Here is an 18,779-nt window from a genome sequence, read left to right on the forward strand (position 1 = left end):
TTATTTCATACAACAAATATTTTTTTTATTCGAGTTTTAAAATATAAGAAAGGTAAAAAAGAGAAATGATTTGAATGTTTGACTTATTATGCATTAGAGATGAGTAGTTATACACATAAGAATGTTTGACTTAGAACTCTGAAGTTTGAAAAGAGTGTCCTAAGCTTTTCAAGTTGCTTGTTTTCAAAAGAGGATAAAGTAGGTTTACACCTTTTTATTTATAAACCATACCACTTTCCTCCTCCAAAGAGAACACACTAGACAATAACATTTGTTTGATTTTTCCAGAAATCAATCATAGGAATTGCAATGTAGAAGTTAAAAGTTGTTCAAATAACTTAACTAAGAGCAATGAATTAAAATCTATCATTAGTAGAGGATTAAGTATAATACTTAACTATATTTTTAGTATTTTTCCATAAAATGCAAATTTGTGAACTAACTATTATATATTATAGCATTTTACTTTCATTGTTTGTGTAAAATTCGGTAAAAAAAAGGTGAAAAACGATAAGAATACAATAAAATATTTTTTATATTTGAATTCATTTTAATGCATATTTTAACAATTTTTTTAATAAAATTGGACAAAACTTACTTTTTAATACACCACATATATTAAATATTTTTCTTCTCTTTTTAAGTTAGATAAAACCTTTATTTCATTCATTGAGATACCATCACATGTGCATTGTCAACGAAACTTTGTTAAAAAATAATGAATTAAATATGTTTTTGGTCCTTCAACTTTTAATGAAATTTGGAATTAGATCGTCTTGGAAACCTTTAACTAATTTAGTCTCTCAATTCTGTAAATATATGAATTAAGATTATTTGACATTTCAAACACATTTTATTATATTATCTTTTAGTTTGTTTATACCGTTTGACACATGTTTGTTTAGATGTTATCTGAAAAACGTGTTTGAAATGTCAAATAAAATTGTAAAAATTTGATTTAAAAGACTAAAAGTTATATATTTCTAAAGATAATGGCTAAATTGGTTCAAAATTTTCAAAAAGGACTAATTCTAATTTTCACTAAAATAAAAAATATATATTTAATAAAAAATAATTTCTCGAGTTTGGTCAGTCAAATGAGCCTTCTCAATCAAACTTAGGTTTTTTCGAACCTCATGTCATGTTATTATAAATTTAAAATCTTCATTCCACACGTGGGTCTCATACGTGTCCTCCTCCTAACGTGCTTCCACGCACATAATCAGTTCTATAAATTATAATACACCTTATACAAATGGAGATGAGTAGGGCTGGACAAAAATAACTGAATTGTACTGCACTTAAGTTAACTGTACCATTTTAAACCAAAAATAACTAAATTATTAACAATAAAATTAAACTGTACTATTTTGTAGTTAAAGTTAGAAAAACTGTACCGCAAACAATTAACTGTTTACATCCAGTGCACTGAACAGTGATATTTTCTTTCTCTTCGATCCCGATCAGTCCACACGCTTCTTCTTTTTTCTCCACCGAGATTCAACCACAACCAAAACAGATCCTGTCTCCGTCGCTTCGCCGCCGTCGAAGGTTGTGCCGCCGTCGAAGGTTTCGCCGTCGTCGAAGGTTTCGCCGCCGTCGAAGATTGTTGTCGTTGAAGGTGATCTCTTAGGTTTTCATTTCGCTTCTTCTTTTTTCTCCAATTCGATCATTCTAATCTTTTGGGATGAACCTGCTGTTAGGGATTTCTTTGTCAACGACATGAAACCCAGTTGAGAAAGAAATCATGGCATAAAAGGTACTCTTCACACTCTCAACTTCTCATCTTTTCCCAATCTGCTAACTATGGATGTTAGTAACAACAGTTTCAGTGATACCATTCCTCACCAAATTGCTAACTTGTCCAGCGTTTCTGAGTTGATAATGAATACAAATAATTTTAGTGGTCCAATCCCCATTTCCATGACCAAGTTAGCTACCTTGAAGATTCTAAACTTGAAATACAATAGCATTTCTGGCCCTCTTCCTGAAGAGATTGCAGAATTGAGAAACTTAGAGCGTCTGTTATTCTAGCTTGCTTTAAGATGAATGAGATTTATAGCTCACATAAGATGAATGAGCTAGCATACCCTCATCATCAACTTTCAAGTCATTTTTAACATGTTCAAAATCCAAAAGAACCCTGTCGTCAAGTGCATTAGGATTCTGCACATAGTACACAAACACCACAACTTGATATTAAGAAACCGAAAGATGAAGCAAGAGAAAAGAAAATGTTCTTGTTCAAACCCAACTTACCTGAATGGTTATAAGGTCATCCCTTGTGAATGGCTCATCAGTGAGGAGGAGCTCCTTCCAGTTTTTTGTCTTAATATAAATTCCCTTTAGTGTCTTAACAGGGTCTTGTGAAAAGGAAATAACTAGATATTACCATCTTACACCAGTTGCAAAATCAAGTGGACAATTACCATCCCAATCCATCTGAAATGAAGGATCCATTGGTGCTTTTTCAGTCATTTTAAGAGCTACACCTGCAAAGTTACATGGTAATCACCACAAATACTAGACCACTTCTCTTCCCTGCCCTCTTGGCTGCTCTGCTGTACTGCGTCTAACCATTGCTTCCTTAATTTCTTCTTTGTTCTTCTTGCTTTCCTCCACTCCACATATGGCTGCATGAAAAGTTATCAGAAATGGAATTTTTCATTCAAGAATAGATAGATACTAAGCAAATTTAGATTCTCAGTACTGTACTATTTTTCTGCTGTGCCAACTTCTACATACCTGTTTCTCAATTTCAGACATGGTCCTCCATGAATGAATAGCCATACTCAGGATTTTTCCATCTAAGACCTGATTGCAAGTTTTTTCTTTTTTCAGAATTGTGTTCTCATTCTTAGTCCTTTACCTCATTATATATATATAGTGGCCATTGACGATTCATTAATCATTCCATGATTTCAATAAATGCCTAGAAAAAGATGAGTACCTTCTCTTAATCAACATGTGGTGCTCTCATGGGATTCCCTTTGAAATAGGTGAGATTGTCACACCTCTTCCCAACATTGTGATATTCTCTAAGACACAGTGGTAATAAAATAGGTTTTTGCTGCATAACTGGCATGTTCTTTGAGTGTTGGTAATCAGAAAACATCATAACTCATCAACTAGTTTTCTGTTTCAAATATAAAATATACTGTTGCTGTTTGTTGTTTCAGAGATGTCCACTGAGTTGTCTCAATATGAAGGAGCTAAAACTGCAATGAATTGAAATTGTTTTTGCATGGTTGAGATTTTGATCTCATGAGATATACTAGAAAATGTACAATAATTGAAGTGACAGATAAGCTTATTACAATTCAAAGAACCAAATGATTCGAAAATTATAGCATTAGATTAGTTTGGTGTGTGCACGAGTGGCATTTGTGCTTGTTTGTCTCTTCTGATTTTACCCAGCTTCGATGGTTTTGTTCCAAGTTTGACACTGGTACCGATAAAAAAAATGCATTTTCACCTGCAACATTTACTTGGGAATGGTTTATGCCTATTTTATAACTATGCTAAAAAAAAGTGAAAGCCTAAAAGATATAAATTAATTTACCACTTGTTAATCTCTTATTGTAAAATCTTGTGTTCATATGTCAGATGTTTAATCTCAGTGTAAGAGAAGTATATTTTCACTGATTACAAGTTAATTTATAGTGATTTTTTGAGTTCTATATTATTAACAAAATAAGTAAACTTATTAATTATGTCTCAATTGCATTTTGCAGTATGTGTTAAGGAGCATTGCACTTTTATTGTTAACGGTACAGGAGTGTCAAGGAAAAAGGTGACTTGAAACAAAAGTGTACATTCAGCACAGGCCAACTTCAGGTATTCTGTGATATACTTGTTTCTGTTCAGAGTTTTGAAAGTGATACAATGATGTTAGCAAGGTTTTAAATCCACAACGAGGCTTTCACCGCGTTTCTTCATATAATGGAAAAACTGCAAAAACACAATTGATGCAACTACCGTTATAAACTTAAAAACTGAAAAACCCTTGATGTTACAGTCAGATTTATCAACTTGGGTGTTAGCACTTTTTAGATTTTGATATCTTTTTGGTAGATGTTGGGGGCAGAGAAAATTTGATTTACATGCACACTAAAATTAAGGCAAATGGTTAAGCTAACAAATTAGTATTTTTATTAACGTGGAAAGTGTTTAGGTACACGTACAAAATTTCTCTGCAATCTCGTATATCGAGATAGAGAAATGCTGCAAGTTTGTTGGTTCAATTGCTTCTAGTTGTGTCCTGAGTATATGTTGAATTTTTTGTATGCATTACCAAAATATTATTTTTATTAGAATCCGCTTTCTCCTACATTAATTTTCAGAAACAAAAAACCTATTTCAATCTGTCAGGAACTTGTCCTCGCACAGAGCTCTTTTTTTAATTTAATTTCTTCATTTTTATTTTTGCTTTTCAAGGGTAGTTAAAGTTTGTTTATTTAGTGGTTTCAACTTAGATTATGGCTGTTTTTCCATCCTGTTTCCTAGTCTTTAAATTTTTTTTTTGGTTGCTGATCTAAGAAAATCACATTTTGGTGAAACTTCTTATATTTCATCTTCTAACGAATATATAAATTTAGTGGACAACTTTAGGTTTGATAATGCAAGTAACTGTAATTAAATTTCGGAGCTGTAGTTTTTTTTTTATCTGCTTTTGAAAAATATGTTCTTTTTCTACATATTTTGAATTTGGCTGATAAAAATTCTGTAGGGAGTTTCCTCTGTAGTTTCTGTAATTTGCATAATCCATTATAATATAAGAATCTGAGTACTTTTCCCCTTTTGAAGTCTAAGATGGAAGATGCTCAATATACGAAACTTGAAAATTTTCTAATGTATAAAAAAAATACTTTTTAAAGCGACACATTGCAGAATATATGGATTTGTTTCTTTTTCCTCATTCAATGCAACATGGGTGCTTGAAGTTGCTTCAAAATCTCCGAATTAGAACGTCATTCTACTGAAAACCAAAAACGTATCGTTCTGTGTTCTGATTTTTCCATGCATGAAAAATTTGTGTCTCAACATCCTTGTTTCTCACACAACTTCCAAATTTCTGCTAAATCAAAAACCATAAAAGTCATATCATTGATCTGTGACTTATGGAGCTTCAGCATGTTTGAAAATGGATTTAGGAAAACTTAACCTTTGACAAAATATTCCACTGTACTTTCTTCTAACTTCTAAGTAAAAATTCCTTCACTTCTCAGGTGCAAGCAGTTATGAAATTAAAGAGCTCAATGGTACAATGCTAAAGAAAACTAAGGTAAGATAGCAGTTGTTGATCTTCATCCAAGATTTGGAATACTCCAAGATTTGAGTTTGATGTGGATGTGGAAGTGTCTTCCCAAGTTTTGAGCTTGTTAAGCTCTTCCTCTATTCTAGTGATGCTAGGATGAGATCCAGTAGGGAAACTGTTTGAGCGAACAGGACTTGGGCCAATACAATGATCCTCATTAACACACTAATCAAAACCCTACATCTTACATCATACTTACTGTTTCTCCACCTCCTCTTGTTGCCCACATCTTTATCATCTCTTCAAATTCACACTCTCTAAACTTATCATTGCCTGGGATTGATGGACAAAAACAATGTTCCTGCTTCCAAGTAAGACTTTTCCCATTCTTATTCTTTAATCAATTACTGAACCCACTATTCACACATCATTCTTTAAATGACTTCTTAGTTAAGTTTTTCACCCCCATTAAGCTAGTCGCATAATCCAAGGACTTTCACTGTTGGTGGAGTGAAAAACCAAGAAATATACTATTGTTAATGGCATGCTACAATGTAATGTAAGTGCTTATTATGACAAAAAATAAGTTAGGGTATCTTGAAGGAAATAATAGCTTTAGTTTAATAATTAAAAGGGTTTCTTATATTGATTTTTATACACAGTAAACTTTCATATCCGTGGTATTTTTCTACCAATAGTGACTAAAACTTACAACAGTACCATAGTTTTTTCAACTTAATATTCCAAAACCGAATACCTTAATGTTTTGCTGTTTTAAATTGACAGATCTTCAGAAAATTTACAAATCAGCTTGTCATAGCCAATTCAAAGGAGCATATGTCATATGCAGTGGATTTATTCATCTTACATTGGTAAGCAATAATTTACATTGATTATTGTCGATGTATAATTTTAATTACTTAATTCTCACTTTAAGACTATATGTATTTTAGTTTTCAAATGATAATTTATTCAATTATATAATCAAGACATGTGTCATATTACTTACCTCTGTCTCTTCCATTGTAGTACATATCAATAAAACAGTTTGATATGCACCATTGAAAAGATAATGCGTAAAGTCCTTAATTTAACATGAAAAGTAGCCAATGGTCTCTTGGAACATTTCTTTTTTTTTACTGATATAAATATGTAATCAGGTTGGAGAAGATGAATTCAGGTTGGAAAACAAAACAGTCAAGTTTATAAGCTACAATCTTGGATCAGATGGATTTTACATTGCCAGAAACTGTCGAAACTCTCACACCAGCTACTTCTGGGATTGATCCTTTACCTCCTTGTATGGCTACATCATCAACTGAGCATAGTAAAGGTCGATCAGATGTGTGGGGGCATTTTACCAAACAAGATCCTTATTCTGAGAAGAAGGCTAAGTGCAATTACTGTGGTGATTTGATTAAATATTTGGCTGGAACAAGTGGGATGAGGAATCATTTGATAAGATGCAAGGAAAATCCTAATAGAGAAGCATTCAAAAGGAAAAAATTGTCATCATCAACTACAAAAGGGGCTAGTGTTGGCCCTTCACCAACAATTTCTAAGTTTGACCAAAATGCATCTCGAATGAAGTTGGTGAAGATGTTTGTGAAGTCCGAGCTTCCTTTTCGATTTGTGGAAGATGAAGACTTCCGTGACTTTGTACGATCCTTGCAGCCACGGTTTGAGGTCCCATCCCGCACTACATTGAGGCGTGAAATGTAGGAACTCTATGAAGAGGAAAAAGCAAAGTTAAAATTGTTTCTATCAAAGCAGTGTGGGAGGGTTTGCTTAACTACAGACACATGGACTTCAATCCAAAACCTAAACTACATGAGTTTAACAGCTCACTTTATTGATGAAGATTGGAAGCTTCATAAGAAAATTTTGAATTTTTCTCAAACAACAGGTCATTTAGGGGAGCTCATTGCTAAACATGTTGAGGCTTGTTTGAATAACTGGGAATTGAAGCGAGTCCTTAGTGTCACTGTGGATAATGCTACAGCAAATGATGTTGGGGTCCAATACCTCAAAAGAAGGATGTTATCATGGAATTGTCTTGTCTTAAAGGGAGAATATGTTCATATGCGTTGTTGTGCACATATATTAAGTTTGATTGTGAAGGATGGGTTAAAAGAGATAAAAGATTCAATTTCAAAAATTCGGAGTGCAGTTAAATATGTCAAATCTTCTCCAGCTCGATTTGCTAGATTCAAGGCCTGTGTTGAACAAGAGGGAATTTCTTATAGAGGTCTTGTTTGCCTTGATGTTGAAACCAGATGGAATTCAACTTATCTAATGTTAGAGGCAAGCTTGAAGTACAAAGATGCCTTTGTCTTGCTAGATATGCAAGATAAGAAATTTGGTGCTGAAATGGCCAAAAGTAGTGGTGTGCCACTAGAAGAGGATTGGGAATATGCGAGGTCTGTTCTACCATTCTTAAAGATGTTTTATGACTCTACCATGCGGATTTCTGGTTCTTCTTACGTCACTAGTCATATGTATATGAAGGAAGTGTTTGGAATTGGTAAAAAGATTCGACAATATTCTGAGAGTAGTGATGTGAGCATAAAATTGATGGCAATGAGGATGAAGGGTAAGTATGACAAATATTGGGGAAATCCCAATGGAATTAATATCTTATTATTGATTGCTGTTGTGCTTGACCCAAGGAGTAAGTTGGATTTTGTTAATTACTTCATTGACTATATATTTGAACCTAGCATGGCCAGTGGATTGAAATCAAAATTATTGTCATCTTTAAAAACACTTTATGATCAATATCAAGGGGTTGAGGAGGGTTCTCAAAGTAGCCAACAAGAATCCCAACTAGATGATGAAGATGATGATCCTCATGGCATGAGCTTCTACCTAAGAGCTACAGGACGTAGATTTGATTATATATCAGAGCTTGATAAATATTTGAGAGAGGATCCTGAACCTTATACAAAGTCAGTTGAGCTTGATGTTTTACATTGGTGGAAGGTCAACTCAACTAGATTTCCTATCCTTGCAAACATGGCTCGAGAGGTGTTAGCCATTCCCATCTCTATCGTAGCATCAAAGTGTGCATTCAGTACAGGAGGAAGGGTGGTTAATCCTTATCGTAGTTGCCTAACGCCTAAAATAGTGGAAGTACTTGTTTGCACACAAGATTGGTTAAGAGGAACACCTTTCTCTATACTTTTCAATGAGGATCCTAAAGAGCTTGATGAATTTGAGCAAGGTGAGTTTATATCAAAACTTTATATACTTTTTAGTTGATACTTTATATGAAAGCCTAAAATATATATTTTTTTTTTTGTAGATATAACTTCTCAAGACGAAGTGGGACCTTCAAGTGCAATTAATTTAGATGATTGAAAATGTATTAAGATGTATTAACATTTTGATGTTGTTTATGGGAGAACCTACTAGAGAACCTATGTATTAAGATGTATAAATATTTTGATTTTGGTGTATTGAAGTATGAGGCTTATTTCAAGTATTATTTCCTAAGCACTTTCAAATTATAAACTTTATATTATTATTGCGTATTACAATCATATATAATTAGTGCAATTCGGTTCAAAATAATGTAATTCAGTTCAAAAACAGTGCAATTCAGTTCAAAAATAATGCAATTCAGTTTAAAATCAATGCAATTCGGTTCAAAAATAGTACAATTCGGTTCAAAAATAGTGAAGTTTATTCAAAATCAGTGCAATTCGATTCAAAAACGGTTCAAAAATAGTGTAGTTAAGTTAAAAATTAGTGCAGTTCAATTCAAGAATAGTGCAGTTCAGTAAAAAATTGTGCAGTTCAGTTAAAAAATAGTGCAGTTCAGTTAAAAAATAGTGCAGTTCAGTTCTGATATAGTGCAGTTCATAAAACAGTTCAGTTTATAACAGTTCAGTATAGTTCATATTATAGTGCAATGCAGTTCAGTACAGTGTAGTTCAGTCCAATTTATTTTTCAGAAAAACAGTTCAGTTCGTCTGAACTGTTTTTCAGTTCAGTGCAGTTCATACGAACTGTTCTTTAGTTCAGTGCAGTTTGTGGTAGTTCAGTACAGTGCAGTTATTTTTGCCCAGCCCTAGAGATGAGCAATAACCATAATGGGCCAAGTGATGTAATGGGCTTTGGTCTCTTTTGGACCACTTTCTCTTAAGAAGATTAGAGCGTAGAGGAGGTGGGCATGTGTGTTTGATGAGTTAATGATAATAATGATAAAAACATAAGCGACTATAAAATGAAGGTCACATTTAATAAATTATAATATAACCAATGTATAATAGTTAATTTGGTTTAGAATTTGGTTTAGTGAGGGTTGATTTGGGCTAGAATGATGAATTAAAAGAGTGAAACAGCATTAATTTATTAATTTATATTATACATGCGTGGTTGACGTGTTCGTCCTCTACAACTGCAACGGACTAGATTGTTTCTCTCTCTAGTCTAGGGTTTCTCTCTCCACTACCGTACCTTCATCGGATCGCTGCCGTTTCCGGCGCCATTCCGATAATTCGGCGACATGAAGCTCACTGTGAAGACTCTGAAAGGCAGCCATTTCGAAATTAGGGTTCAGCCCTCCGACACTGTCAGTAATCTCCTTCTCAATCCAGCTCTCTCTCCCTCTTTCCCTTTCCACGCACTCTCTCCCCTTTTCCTCGCCTCTTCGGTATCTGTATCGATAGTTATCCTCCATCCTTTCATCTCCACTGAGTAAAACATCTGTACTCTGCTGATTGATGTGGTTCATTTTCAAATTTTCGAAGCCAGCTTTTTCTCCATTGTTTTTCAAATCATTCCCAATTTGTTATTGTTCAAACTCACCCGCCATTGATTCTGTTTGTATTTGTATCACATGCTTTTATTTTATTTCCCACCAACATTTTACAAATTCATTTAGTGTTTCGTTGATGCTAGTATTGCTTTTATTGTTTCATTCAAGAATTTTGTATGTTCCTGGCGTGATACTTAGTCCCCAAATGCCGATGCTATTAAAGACTGCTGGTACTGTAGTGACTGGGTTTCTCTATTTTGTTTTAATGTGAATTCATAGTTATAATATGAATGTGTCACTGGGCTTTACGTGATTTTCAGTAAATTTTAGACGTGCTATTTTCCAATTCTGTTGTCTATCCGTTGAAATTGTTGTTATTTATTTAGATAAAGTTTTTCTGCTTCCTTCAGGTTATGGCTGTCAAGAAGAATATTGAAGATGTACAGGGCAAAGATAATTACCCGTGTGGACAGCAATTGTTGATTCACAATGGCAAGGTTTTGAAAGATGAAACTACATTAGTTGAGAACAAAGTCTCTGAAGATGGCTTTCTTGTTGTTATGCTTAGCAAGGTATATTTCTTCCTTAAAAATGCTTTGTCAAACAAATACATGGTTTTATCTAATCTAAAGGCCTCTCAAATCCACAATCGTCAACTACCAAGTGTTTTCAATTTATTGATATAAAATGGAAACAAGATGTAGCGTATTGATGGTTGATAGTGAAATTTATTTGTTTAATTTTTAGATACAGAGATTTATTGCTTTAGCAAATTTAATTGATAGAAATCTTTTGCTTGGATTCTCTCATTCTCTGATATATTTGTTTTGACATTATGAGAGGTATTAGATCTTGTCATAGTATCTTTTACGCTGTTTCAATTCGATAAACTCAATAAAGACATTTTTCTTTCAATAAGCTTTAACATTTATATGGTAAGAAGCACAGTTTACCTCTTTTATACCATAATTTTCCATTTTACATCTCTATTTACAGAGTAAAGCATCAGGTTCTGCTGCAGCTCCATCTGTTCAGGTATCTATTACTTGCTCAATTTTTGAAGTTTTCTTTCTTTTCTGGTTTTCTTTCTCTGTATTAAATATGATGAAATTATGTCAGCCTGCCAGCACTCCTGCTACAACTGTATCAACATCCAATTCCAACCCTGCTCCTGATCCTCCAGTGCAGACTCAGTGAGTCTATCTTTGAGAAGGTTGATTTCTATACTAGCCAGCCACATTTTTTCTTATTTATTTTATCCGGTTTTGCAGGGCTGCAAACAACAGCACGTCTAGCACGCATGCCCCAACTACCAAGTATGGTTTTTGTCTCTACATTTTTCTTAAGATACTGCTAATAAATTTTACTGAATTTTTTAATTCTGGATGCCACACCCATAAAATAGTTAATGAGTGAATAACAGTGAACTATCGTTTGGATCTTTAGTGCTACACTCAATGGGAACAATTTGTCATATTTTGAATTTTAATCTTTAGTGTTATGGTTTTTCTTTTTCTCATGGGCTTTCGATTGCTGCAACTGTTTTAATCAAAGTACCTGAAGCAGATTATTTTTTTATTCAAATAATTTTACTGAATCTTTAGGGGGATTCATTGGTTATTGTAGTAGTCATTTAAGTAAAATTTGGTATTTGCTGATCCTAGTTATTATGTATTGTAAGATGTTTTGTGGCTGCTTTTATCATAACCATGGTGTTATCTTTCTTTTGCTTTTGGCCTGTAAACATTGTTGGGATGAGTTGTTTTTTCATTTGACATTGTTTCCTTTCCTATCATCAAAAGCCTTTTAAATATTGACTCCGTTATTTTTGCAGTGTTTCTGCAGACACTTATGGTCAGGCTGCATCGAATTTAGTTGCTGGTAGTAATCTTGAGCAGACTATTCAACAAATCATCGACATGGGTGGTGGCAACTGGGACAGAGACACTGTTACTCGTGCTCTTCGGGCAGCTTATAATAACCCAGAGCGTGCGATTGATTACTTGTATTCTGTATGTCTTAACTGCTTGTAGTTTTTGTCAGCGTAAATTTTATGACGTACATGTCTGGATTAATAAATCTTTGTTCTTTTGTGTGCCTTTATTTCAACAGGGAATCCCTGAAGCAGCAGAAGTTGCTGTGCCAGTTCCTAACTACCCAGGTAGTCAAACAACTGAAACAGCTGGGATTCCTTCTGGAGCAGTTCCTGTAGGACCTAATTCATCTCCCTTAAATATGTTTCCTCAGGTAAAGCTTATGGTACTAAATGGATCAAAAGTAATTCCATCTTGATATTTGCATCTATTTCTGTTATTTTTGTGCTTTACATCAAGCCGAAACTGTCTCAGGAAACAATTTCAAGTACTGGGGCCGGACTTGGATCGCTGGACTTCCTTAGAAATAATCCCCAGGTGAGCTTGCTGCTCCATCAATTGTTATTGTCTTTATGTCAGAAGACATATTCTTGACTATCCAAGTTGTAAAAAGGATATTGATTAAATTAGTCTATAGGTTCCTATAATACCACAAATTCCATTAGATAGGTACTTTTAGTGTAAAATGTTAGAGTTCTTATATCTGTTTTGATAAAGTCCCTAATGGACTGACTGATTTGAACTGTTAATGGATGCTTGCAGTTTGTCAAAAGTGTACGTGGTGCATGTATCACATGCAGAATACATTTAATGTTCATTGGGTTAGTGTCTAAGTAGTAGCATAACGTGTTATAATACTCAGAATTAGTCCCCACTTCTAGGTCTACAAAAAGTAAGTATATTGATGAGCAAATCCTATGTAAATTTTTTCCATTTTATGTAAATTCTTTTTGAAAGATTCTGTTCTCTTTCTTTCTAAATTCCCCCCTCTAAATTCCACAGTGTTCTGCTGGTCATTCATGTCGGCATTAGAAACACCAAGTACTTACAAAAATTGACATTTAATAGGCTTAATTCCTAATCGAAACTTATTTAGATTATAGAGGCCTCTTTAAGTTTGTTTAGTATAGGGACCTTGAAAAAATTTAAACTATTGGAACTTGTTTGAAAATTCAGTAAAACTCTAGAGACAGTTTTAGATTTAGTATTATTAATTTTTGTATTGATGAAACTAGACACATAGGCAATGTTTGTGCCTTGATTCTTTAAATCATATACGTTGTGTCATGCTACAAATAATATTAACAATTCAAAGAATGAGCATGAAACGTGAATTTGGAAGTTATCTTATTTCTCTTAAATAATGTTAGGAAAGGACTGAATAAGGAAGTAGCATTGAAGAAACCATAAAAAATTTAACGTCATGTATTACGGTTGACATCAACCCTTTTTCCCTTTTTGTCTTGTAACCAAAAACTGTTTCTCCTGTAGGTAGGATTGGCTACATTAATGAATAACATCATTGTATTTGTCGAAAGTCAATGTTCCGGAGAGACCATTTTCTTAATGATTTCTCTCACTTCTCTTGGTTGTCTTCCATCATTAACTATAGGGTTATCCTCTATTTTATGTGCTGTTCGAAGTTAGGCTTCTTTCTTTAATCACATGTCCAAACCATCTTAGGCACAGATATACTATCTTTTCTTGAAGAGGAGTTACTTCCCTAACTCAAACATTGCTAATATTTTATTTTCTTGTTTGACTCCACCGCATGTTCAAGGTAAAGTTTCATGCTCAACAGCACTTGTGATCTTCATGTCCTCTATCATCTCATTTTTATTGCCACCATAAAACATCACTAATAGTATCTATGTGTAATGGTAATTTCCTTTTAGCTTAAGATGAACCTTTCTATCTTAGATAATCTTAAAACATTCATCCACTAGCACTCAGTTTGTCACAGATACCTAAACTTGTAACATGATATGGATGGTCTCTAATTTTATCATCCAAGCCTAGGGTGAGTCTTCTTTAACTGACTTATGATGTACTTTCTGCGGAAAAGTAACGTGATTCTAAAGTTTGCTTCCAATCCTTTATGTTACATATGTTTCATAAGTGAAGTTGATTTTGTGGAGCATGTCCTACCTTTGTATCTCTACGCATTGTGATTCCATATACACTTTAATTGACAGCTGTGTCTAGTCAGTAGACTGAAAAACGGTTGTTGCTCTTTTTGTGTTTGAAGCATAGTAGTCAATACCAAATAGTGGTGCAGAGTGATCGCACTCACCCCCAACCTAATGCTATGGCGGATAGCGTGACAACTGCTATTTTAGATCCTTAATAGGTCTATATGCTAAAGATGGGTCATAAGTGCTATTGGCGGGAAATCTCACCAGGAAAAAGATGAGTCTTCATAAGTACTATTGGCTGGAAATCTCACCCGGAAAAATATGGGTGTCTAGGAAATCACAAACCATGTTGTGGATGTTTGAGGTTGATTAGAAGAGATAAGCACCGGACGGTGGTGGGCAGTGCTGATTGGAGCTGCAACAGTGACGGCTGAGGTTGGCCAGAAGAAATTTCTGTCAGCATTGGGCCATGGTGGGCAGTGCTGATTGGAGCTGCAACAGTGATGGCTGAGGTTGGCCAGAAGAGATTTCTGTCAGCACTGGGCTGTGGTGGGAAGTGCTGATTGGAGCTGCAACAGTCATGGGAACACAGAACAGAGTGCAACGAGAAGTGTGGAAGCTTTGCCTAGGGCATCAAAGAAGAAAGCGTGGAACCAAAAAGAAGAGGTTCAGAATAGAAGGGGTAGGGGTTTTCCAAGTTTACCCCCACTAAAAGAAACACAAAATGACACTAGGGGGTAAGGGGGCAAAAGTCCTATGGCCATCATCACACTTGGAGCGATTGTGAAGGGTGTGATTTGTGCTATGATGGCTGGGATTTGAGTCATGCTGCAATGACTTCTCCAGGATTAGGGTCAACCTTGTGATTCACTTCAAATGCATGATATTGACTAGTCTGGTTTCAAGCTTTTACCTGTAGCCAACCCCAGCTATTGGGATAAGGCTTCTTGTTATTGTTGTATGTAGCTTCAATCTTAATTTTTATAGTTTTTAAGTGACCATTTGTCTGTCTGCTCTTCCAGTTTCAAGCTTTGCGTTCAATGGTGCAATCCAATCCACAAATTCTCCAGGTATTCATTTTGTCAATTAATTTCCTGACTACTTGACAGTTATTGTTGTGTAATGTTTATCACTTTCTATTGCAGCCTGTGCTTCAGGAACTGGGTAAGCAGAATCCCGGTCTTTTAAGAATGATTCAAGAGCATCACGGGGAGTTTCTCCAGTTGATAAACGAGCCTGTTGAGGGTTCTGAAGGGTGAGTTTATTTCTTGCTATATGTGGCATATTAAATCTGTTTTAGATTTCACAACAATTACATAATAGTTCAATTCCATCAATTCCCAAACTACTACTCTACTCTCTCCTAGTTGGTCGGTAAGTAATTAATTTGTTTGAGTAATCTCTGAAGTATTGAATATATGTTGTTTTATCCCTCCATGTTTGTTTTTCAGAGATATATTTGACCAACCTGAGCAAGACATGCCTCATGCCATCAATGTGACTCCAGCTGAGCAAGAGGCAATTGGAAGGGTATGCCTCTTCTTTTGTAGCCATTTTCATTGTTATCTGATAAGTTTTTATTATGTGCTGATCTATATTATTTACTTACAATTGGTAGCTTGAGGCTATGGGATTTGATAGAGCTTTGGTGATAGAGGCATTTTTGGCATGTGACCGTGACGAGCAATTAGCAGCCAACTACTTATTGGAGAATGGAGACTTTGAAGAAGATTAAATCACAATTCTTCATTTTCTGGGAACGAAATAACTGCTGATTCTTGGACGTAGGAACTCAAACTCTCTATAATGGTTGGGGTAACTCTGCTGCGGCTTTAATTCTTTCTTTTTTATGCGCAAAAAAAAAAAGTCGCTAATCTACATTACTCACATTGATTCATAGTTTTCTTTGCCCTTTTTTTTTTCTTTTTTCATTTTTTATAAAATATTAACTCAAACTTGACTTGGATAATATAAGGGGTAGAGTTTGCATTAGTCCTGTGTCATACGGTGTTCAGTATACATGCCCACTTTCATTTTTACATCACTAACGTAACCATCTTTTGACAACAAAATCTCAGAATCAGCTTTCTACTGTAATATTTCAACCTTCTTTTATTTTCTGATGAAACACGGATGTTTGTAAAATAATATAATTTTTCACATCTTTAGTCTTTGACTTGCATGTTATTAAAAAAATGCAAACCAGGTTTCTGGCAAATTTCAGATGATTTCTCTAAGAAACAAGGTAATCAATCACGTTTGTGATTCTATTCTCATTTTTATTCAAATTTGGATTTGGAATGGAGTCTAATAAATCTATAATAATATAATATATATATATATATATATATATATATATATATATAATAAAAGGATTTCTTCTATTGTATTCATATTTTAAAATATTAATTTTATTTTTAAATATAATTATTTATTAAATTTTTAAAAATTGACTGTTATTTTTACAAGTTTTTTATAAAATTATTTATCTCTATTTTTTTTATTTATCAATAATTATTTATTTATATGTTTTGATATATTTTACTTAATTTTTAATAAATATAATTTTATTTTATATATTAATTTAATATTATTAAAATATTATCACTTACTAATATAATATTACGTATATTTAAAATGTGTCAACGTACATGCGTTATCTTATCTCTGACTTATGAAGTTTTTTCTTCGAACAAACCTACAATGTCTACATGCTGTCTTTCTACTTTTTATTTTTTATTATTTGGTTTATCTTAATCATTATTTTTTTAGCATTTGATTTATCTTAAATTTATGAGCTAAATTTCAATCATAATATTTCAAAATGTGCAACAAATTAAAGTAAATATCTTATAAAGAATATTTTATAAAAGATTATTGGATTCACCTTTTAATGTAAGAGAAGCACATTTTGGAGCTGAAAAATTCGTATTTTTTTTAATAGAACAATAACTTTTAATCATAAAGTTAATTGCTATTATAAATAATATATATGTATTATTCGTATTTGATTTAATCATAATCGTCATATGTTGATACCCATCAATAATTATAAGTGCGTTTAACACAATACAATTTCCCGTAAAAAAAGAAAAAAAAAATCTTGTTTAACCATGCTTACTTACAAGGTTACATCTGTGTATTATTGTCTAACAAAATATTTAAGCACACTCGCCATTATCTAATCAAACCTTTACTTCAAGATGCAACGTAGAACAATAAAATTTATATACTTAACTAGGTATTTAGATATTAACGTATATATTTTTTCCATTGAAATTTTTTTGCAACAAGTTAGAAGCAGGTCATCTCGCTTGAGCTGCATTGTTTCTTTGCCATCCACTTTCGAGAGTTACTTCGAAAAGGGTAAGTGAAACTGAATTATGAAGAATGAAAATCTTCAAATTATAACATAATATTGTAAGTGCAAAACTCACTTGTAAGTTTGTTTTGTAGGATTGTACTTCACCTAAATTTACGTTCTAAGATAAATATTAGGTAAATTACATTGTTAACAATAATCAAGGCCACCACGAAACTATTTTGACCTTGTGCTATTTATTTAAAAAAAAAAAATCACAGTATTTTTTGTTTTTATTTAAAACTTCTTTCTTTTTATCGGAACAATACGTTAATGATAAACTCCTATATATAGTTTCTACAAATTTGCATTTTAATTATGTATAAACTTATTTTTAATAATAGAAAAAATTAATTTTCTTCATTTGTGTACCTGCCTTACCAGTAAATATAACATAGAACATATGCCAATAAAACTCATTCAGTATTGTTTGCCTAAAGTGGCTAAATAACATTAATATAGATATTTGTTGGTCCCATTATCTATATTTACATAATATAGGGTTAAATTTCATTAGTTTGATAATATATATATATATATATATATATATATATATATATATATATATATATATATATATTGATATATCATAAATATCATTTTACGTCATATATGAACATAATATATGGTTAAACAATATATTGTTATTATGATAAATATCGTATATTAATATAGATATTTGTTTGCCTAAAGTGGCTAAATAACATTAACATAAATATTTATTGATCTCATAATATATGATTAAATTTTGGTAGTTTAATTATATAATATATTGATATTATAAATATCATTTAATGTCATATATCAACATAATATATCATTAAACAATATATTGCCATTACTATGTTCAATGTTGATTTATCATATATGTAGTAAGTTTTTATTATTTTTTATTTTGTGACAGATTTTATATGTGGTATTTCTTGAGGAAAGGACAACCACATTTTTTTAATACTCACCTTACTATTTATATAAATCTCAAAGTTTTCTCAATAACTTTAGCATCTGATAATCTTTTGTAAGTGAAAGTTTTTATTTTATTCTATTTATGAGAAGCATTCAAGTTGTTTAGATCTTGCCATCTGGCTTATTTCTCGTTTTTTCTTTTTTTGCTTTTTCCCTTTTCTGATTTGTGAAAACATATTGGGCCTGATTCTGATTTGTTTTTGGCAGAGATTATTGCAAAGTTTGGAAGAGGAAAAGTTGTGAAGAAGCAGTAATGATAAAGGCTATATTGACAAATAAATGGTTCCAAGATTGTGTAGCTTTTGCGGGGGCTTCTCCATGTACCTCCAAACCTTCTCTTGTACTCTCAATAATTACTCTTTTGACCTTTTATTTTCTTCATCCCAATCTAACTCCACCGCCTCCTTCTCCTCCTGCTTTTCCT

The 18,779-nt window shown here is 32.9% G+C and overlaps 1 protein-coding gene and 1 long non-coding RNA gene across 2 annotated transcripts; one reads left to right on the forward strand and one right to left on the reverse strand.

Annotated features, from left to right (window-relative positions):
• Positions 1-1,616: 1,616 nt before the first annotated feature.
• LOC146883427 (uncharacterized) lies at positions 1,617-2,930 on the reverse strand. Its single transcript, XR_014985013.1, has 3 exons — positions 2,746-2,930; positions 2,260-2,633; positions 1,617-2,166 (listed from the first exon to the last, which is right to left on the reverse strand). It is a non-coding gene; the product is annotated as an uncharacterized LOC146883427 (long non-coding RNA).
• Positions 2,931-9,620: 6,690 nt separating this feature from the next.
• On the forward strand, positions 9,621-16,020 carry LOC114167210 (ubiquitin receptor RAD23b-like). The gene is made up of 12 exons (XM_028052217.2): positions 9,621-9,833; positions 10,430-10,591; positions 11,016-11,054; positions 11,139-11,212; positions 11,291-11,335; positions 11,854-12,031; positions 12,132-12,266; positions 12,368-12,430; positions 15,051-15,098; positions 15,174-15,283; positions 15,480-15,558; positions 15,647-16,020. The coding sequence occupies exons 1-12, from the start codon at positions 9,768-9,770 to the stop codon at positions 15,761-15,763; spliced, it is 1,116 nt and encodes a 371-aa protein (XP_027908018.1). The 5' UTR covers positions 9,621-9,767; the 3' UTR covers positions 15,764-16,020.
• Positions 16,021-18,779: the final 2,759 nt, after the last annotated feature.

This window comes from Vigna unguiculata, chromosome 10 (assembly GCF_037176805.1).
Source record: "Vigna unguiculata cultivar grain cowpea cultivar isolate G323 ecotype 2 chromosome 10, ASM3717680v1, whole genome shotgun sequence".
NCBI lineage: Eukaryota > Viridiplantae > Streptophyta > Magnoliopsida > Fabales > Fabaceae > Vigna > Vigna unguiculata.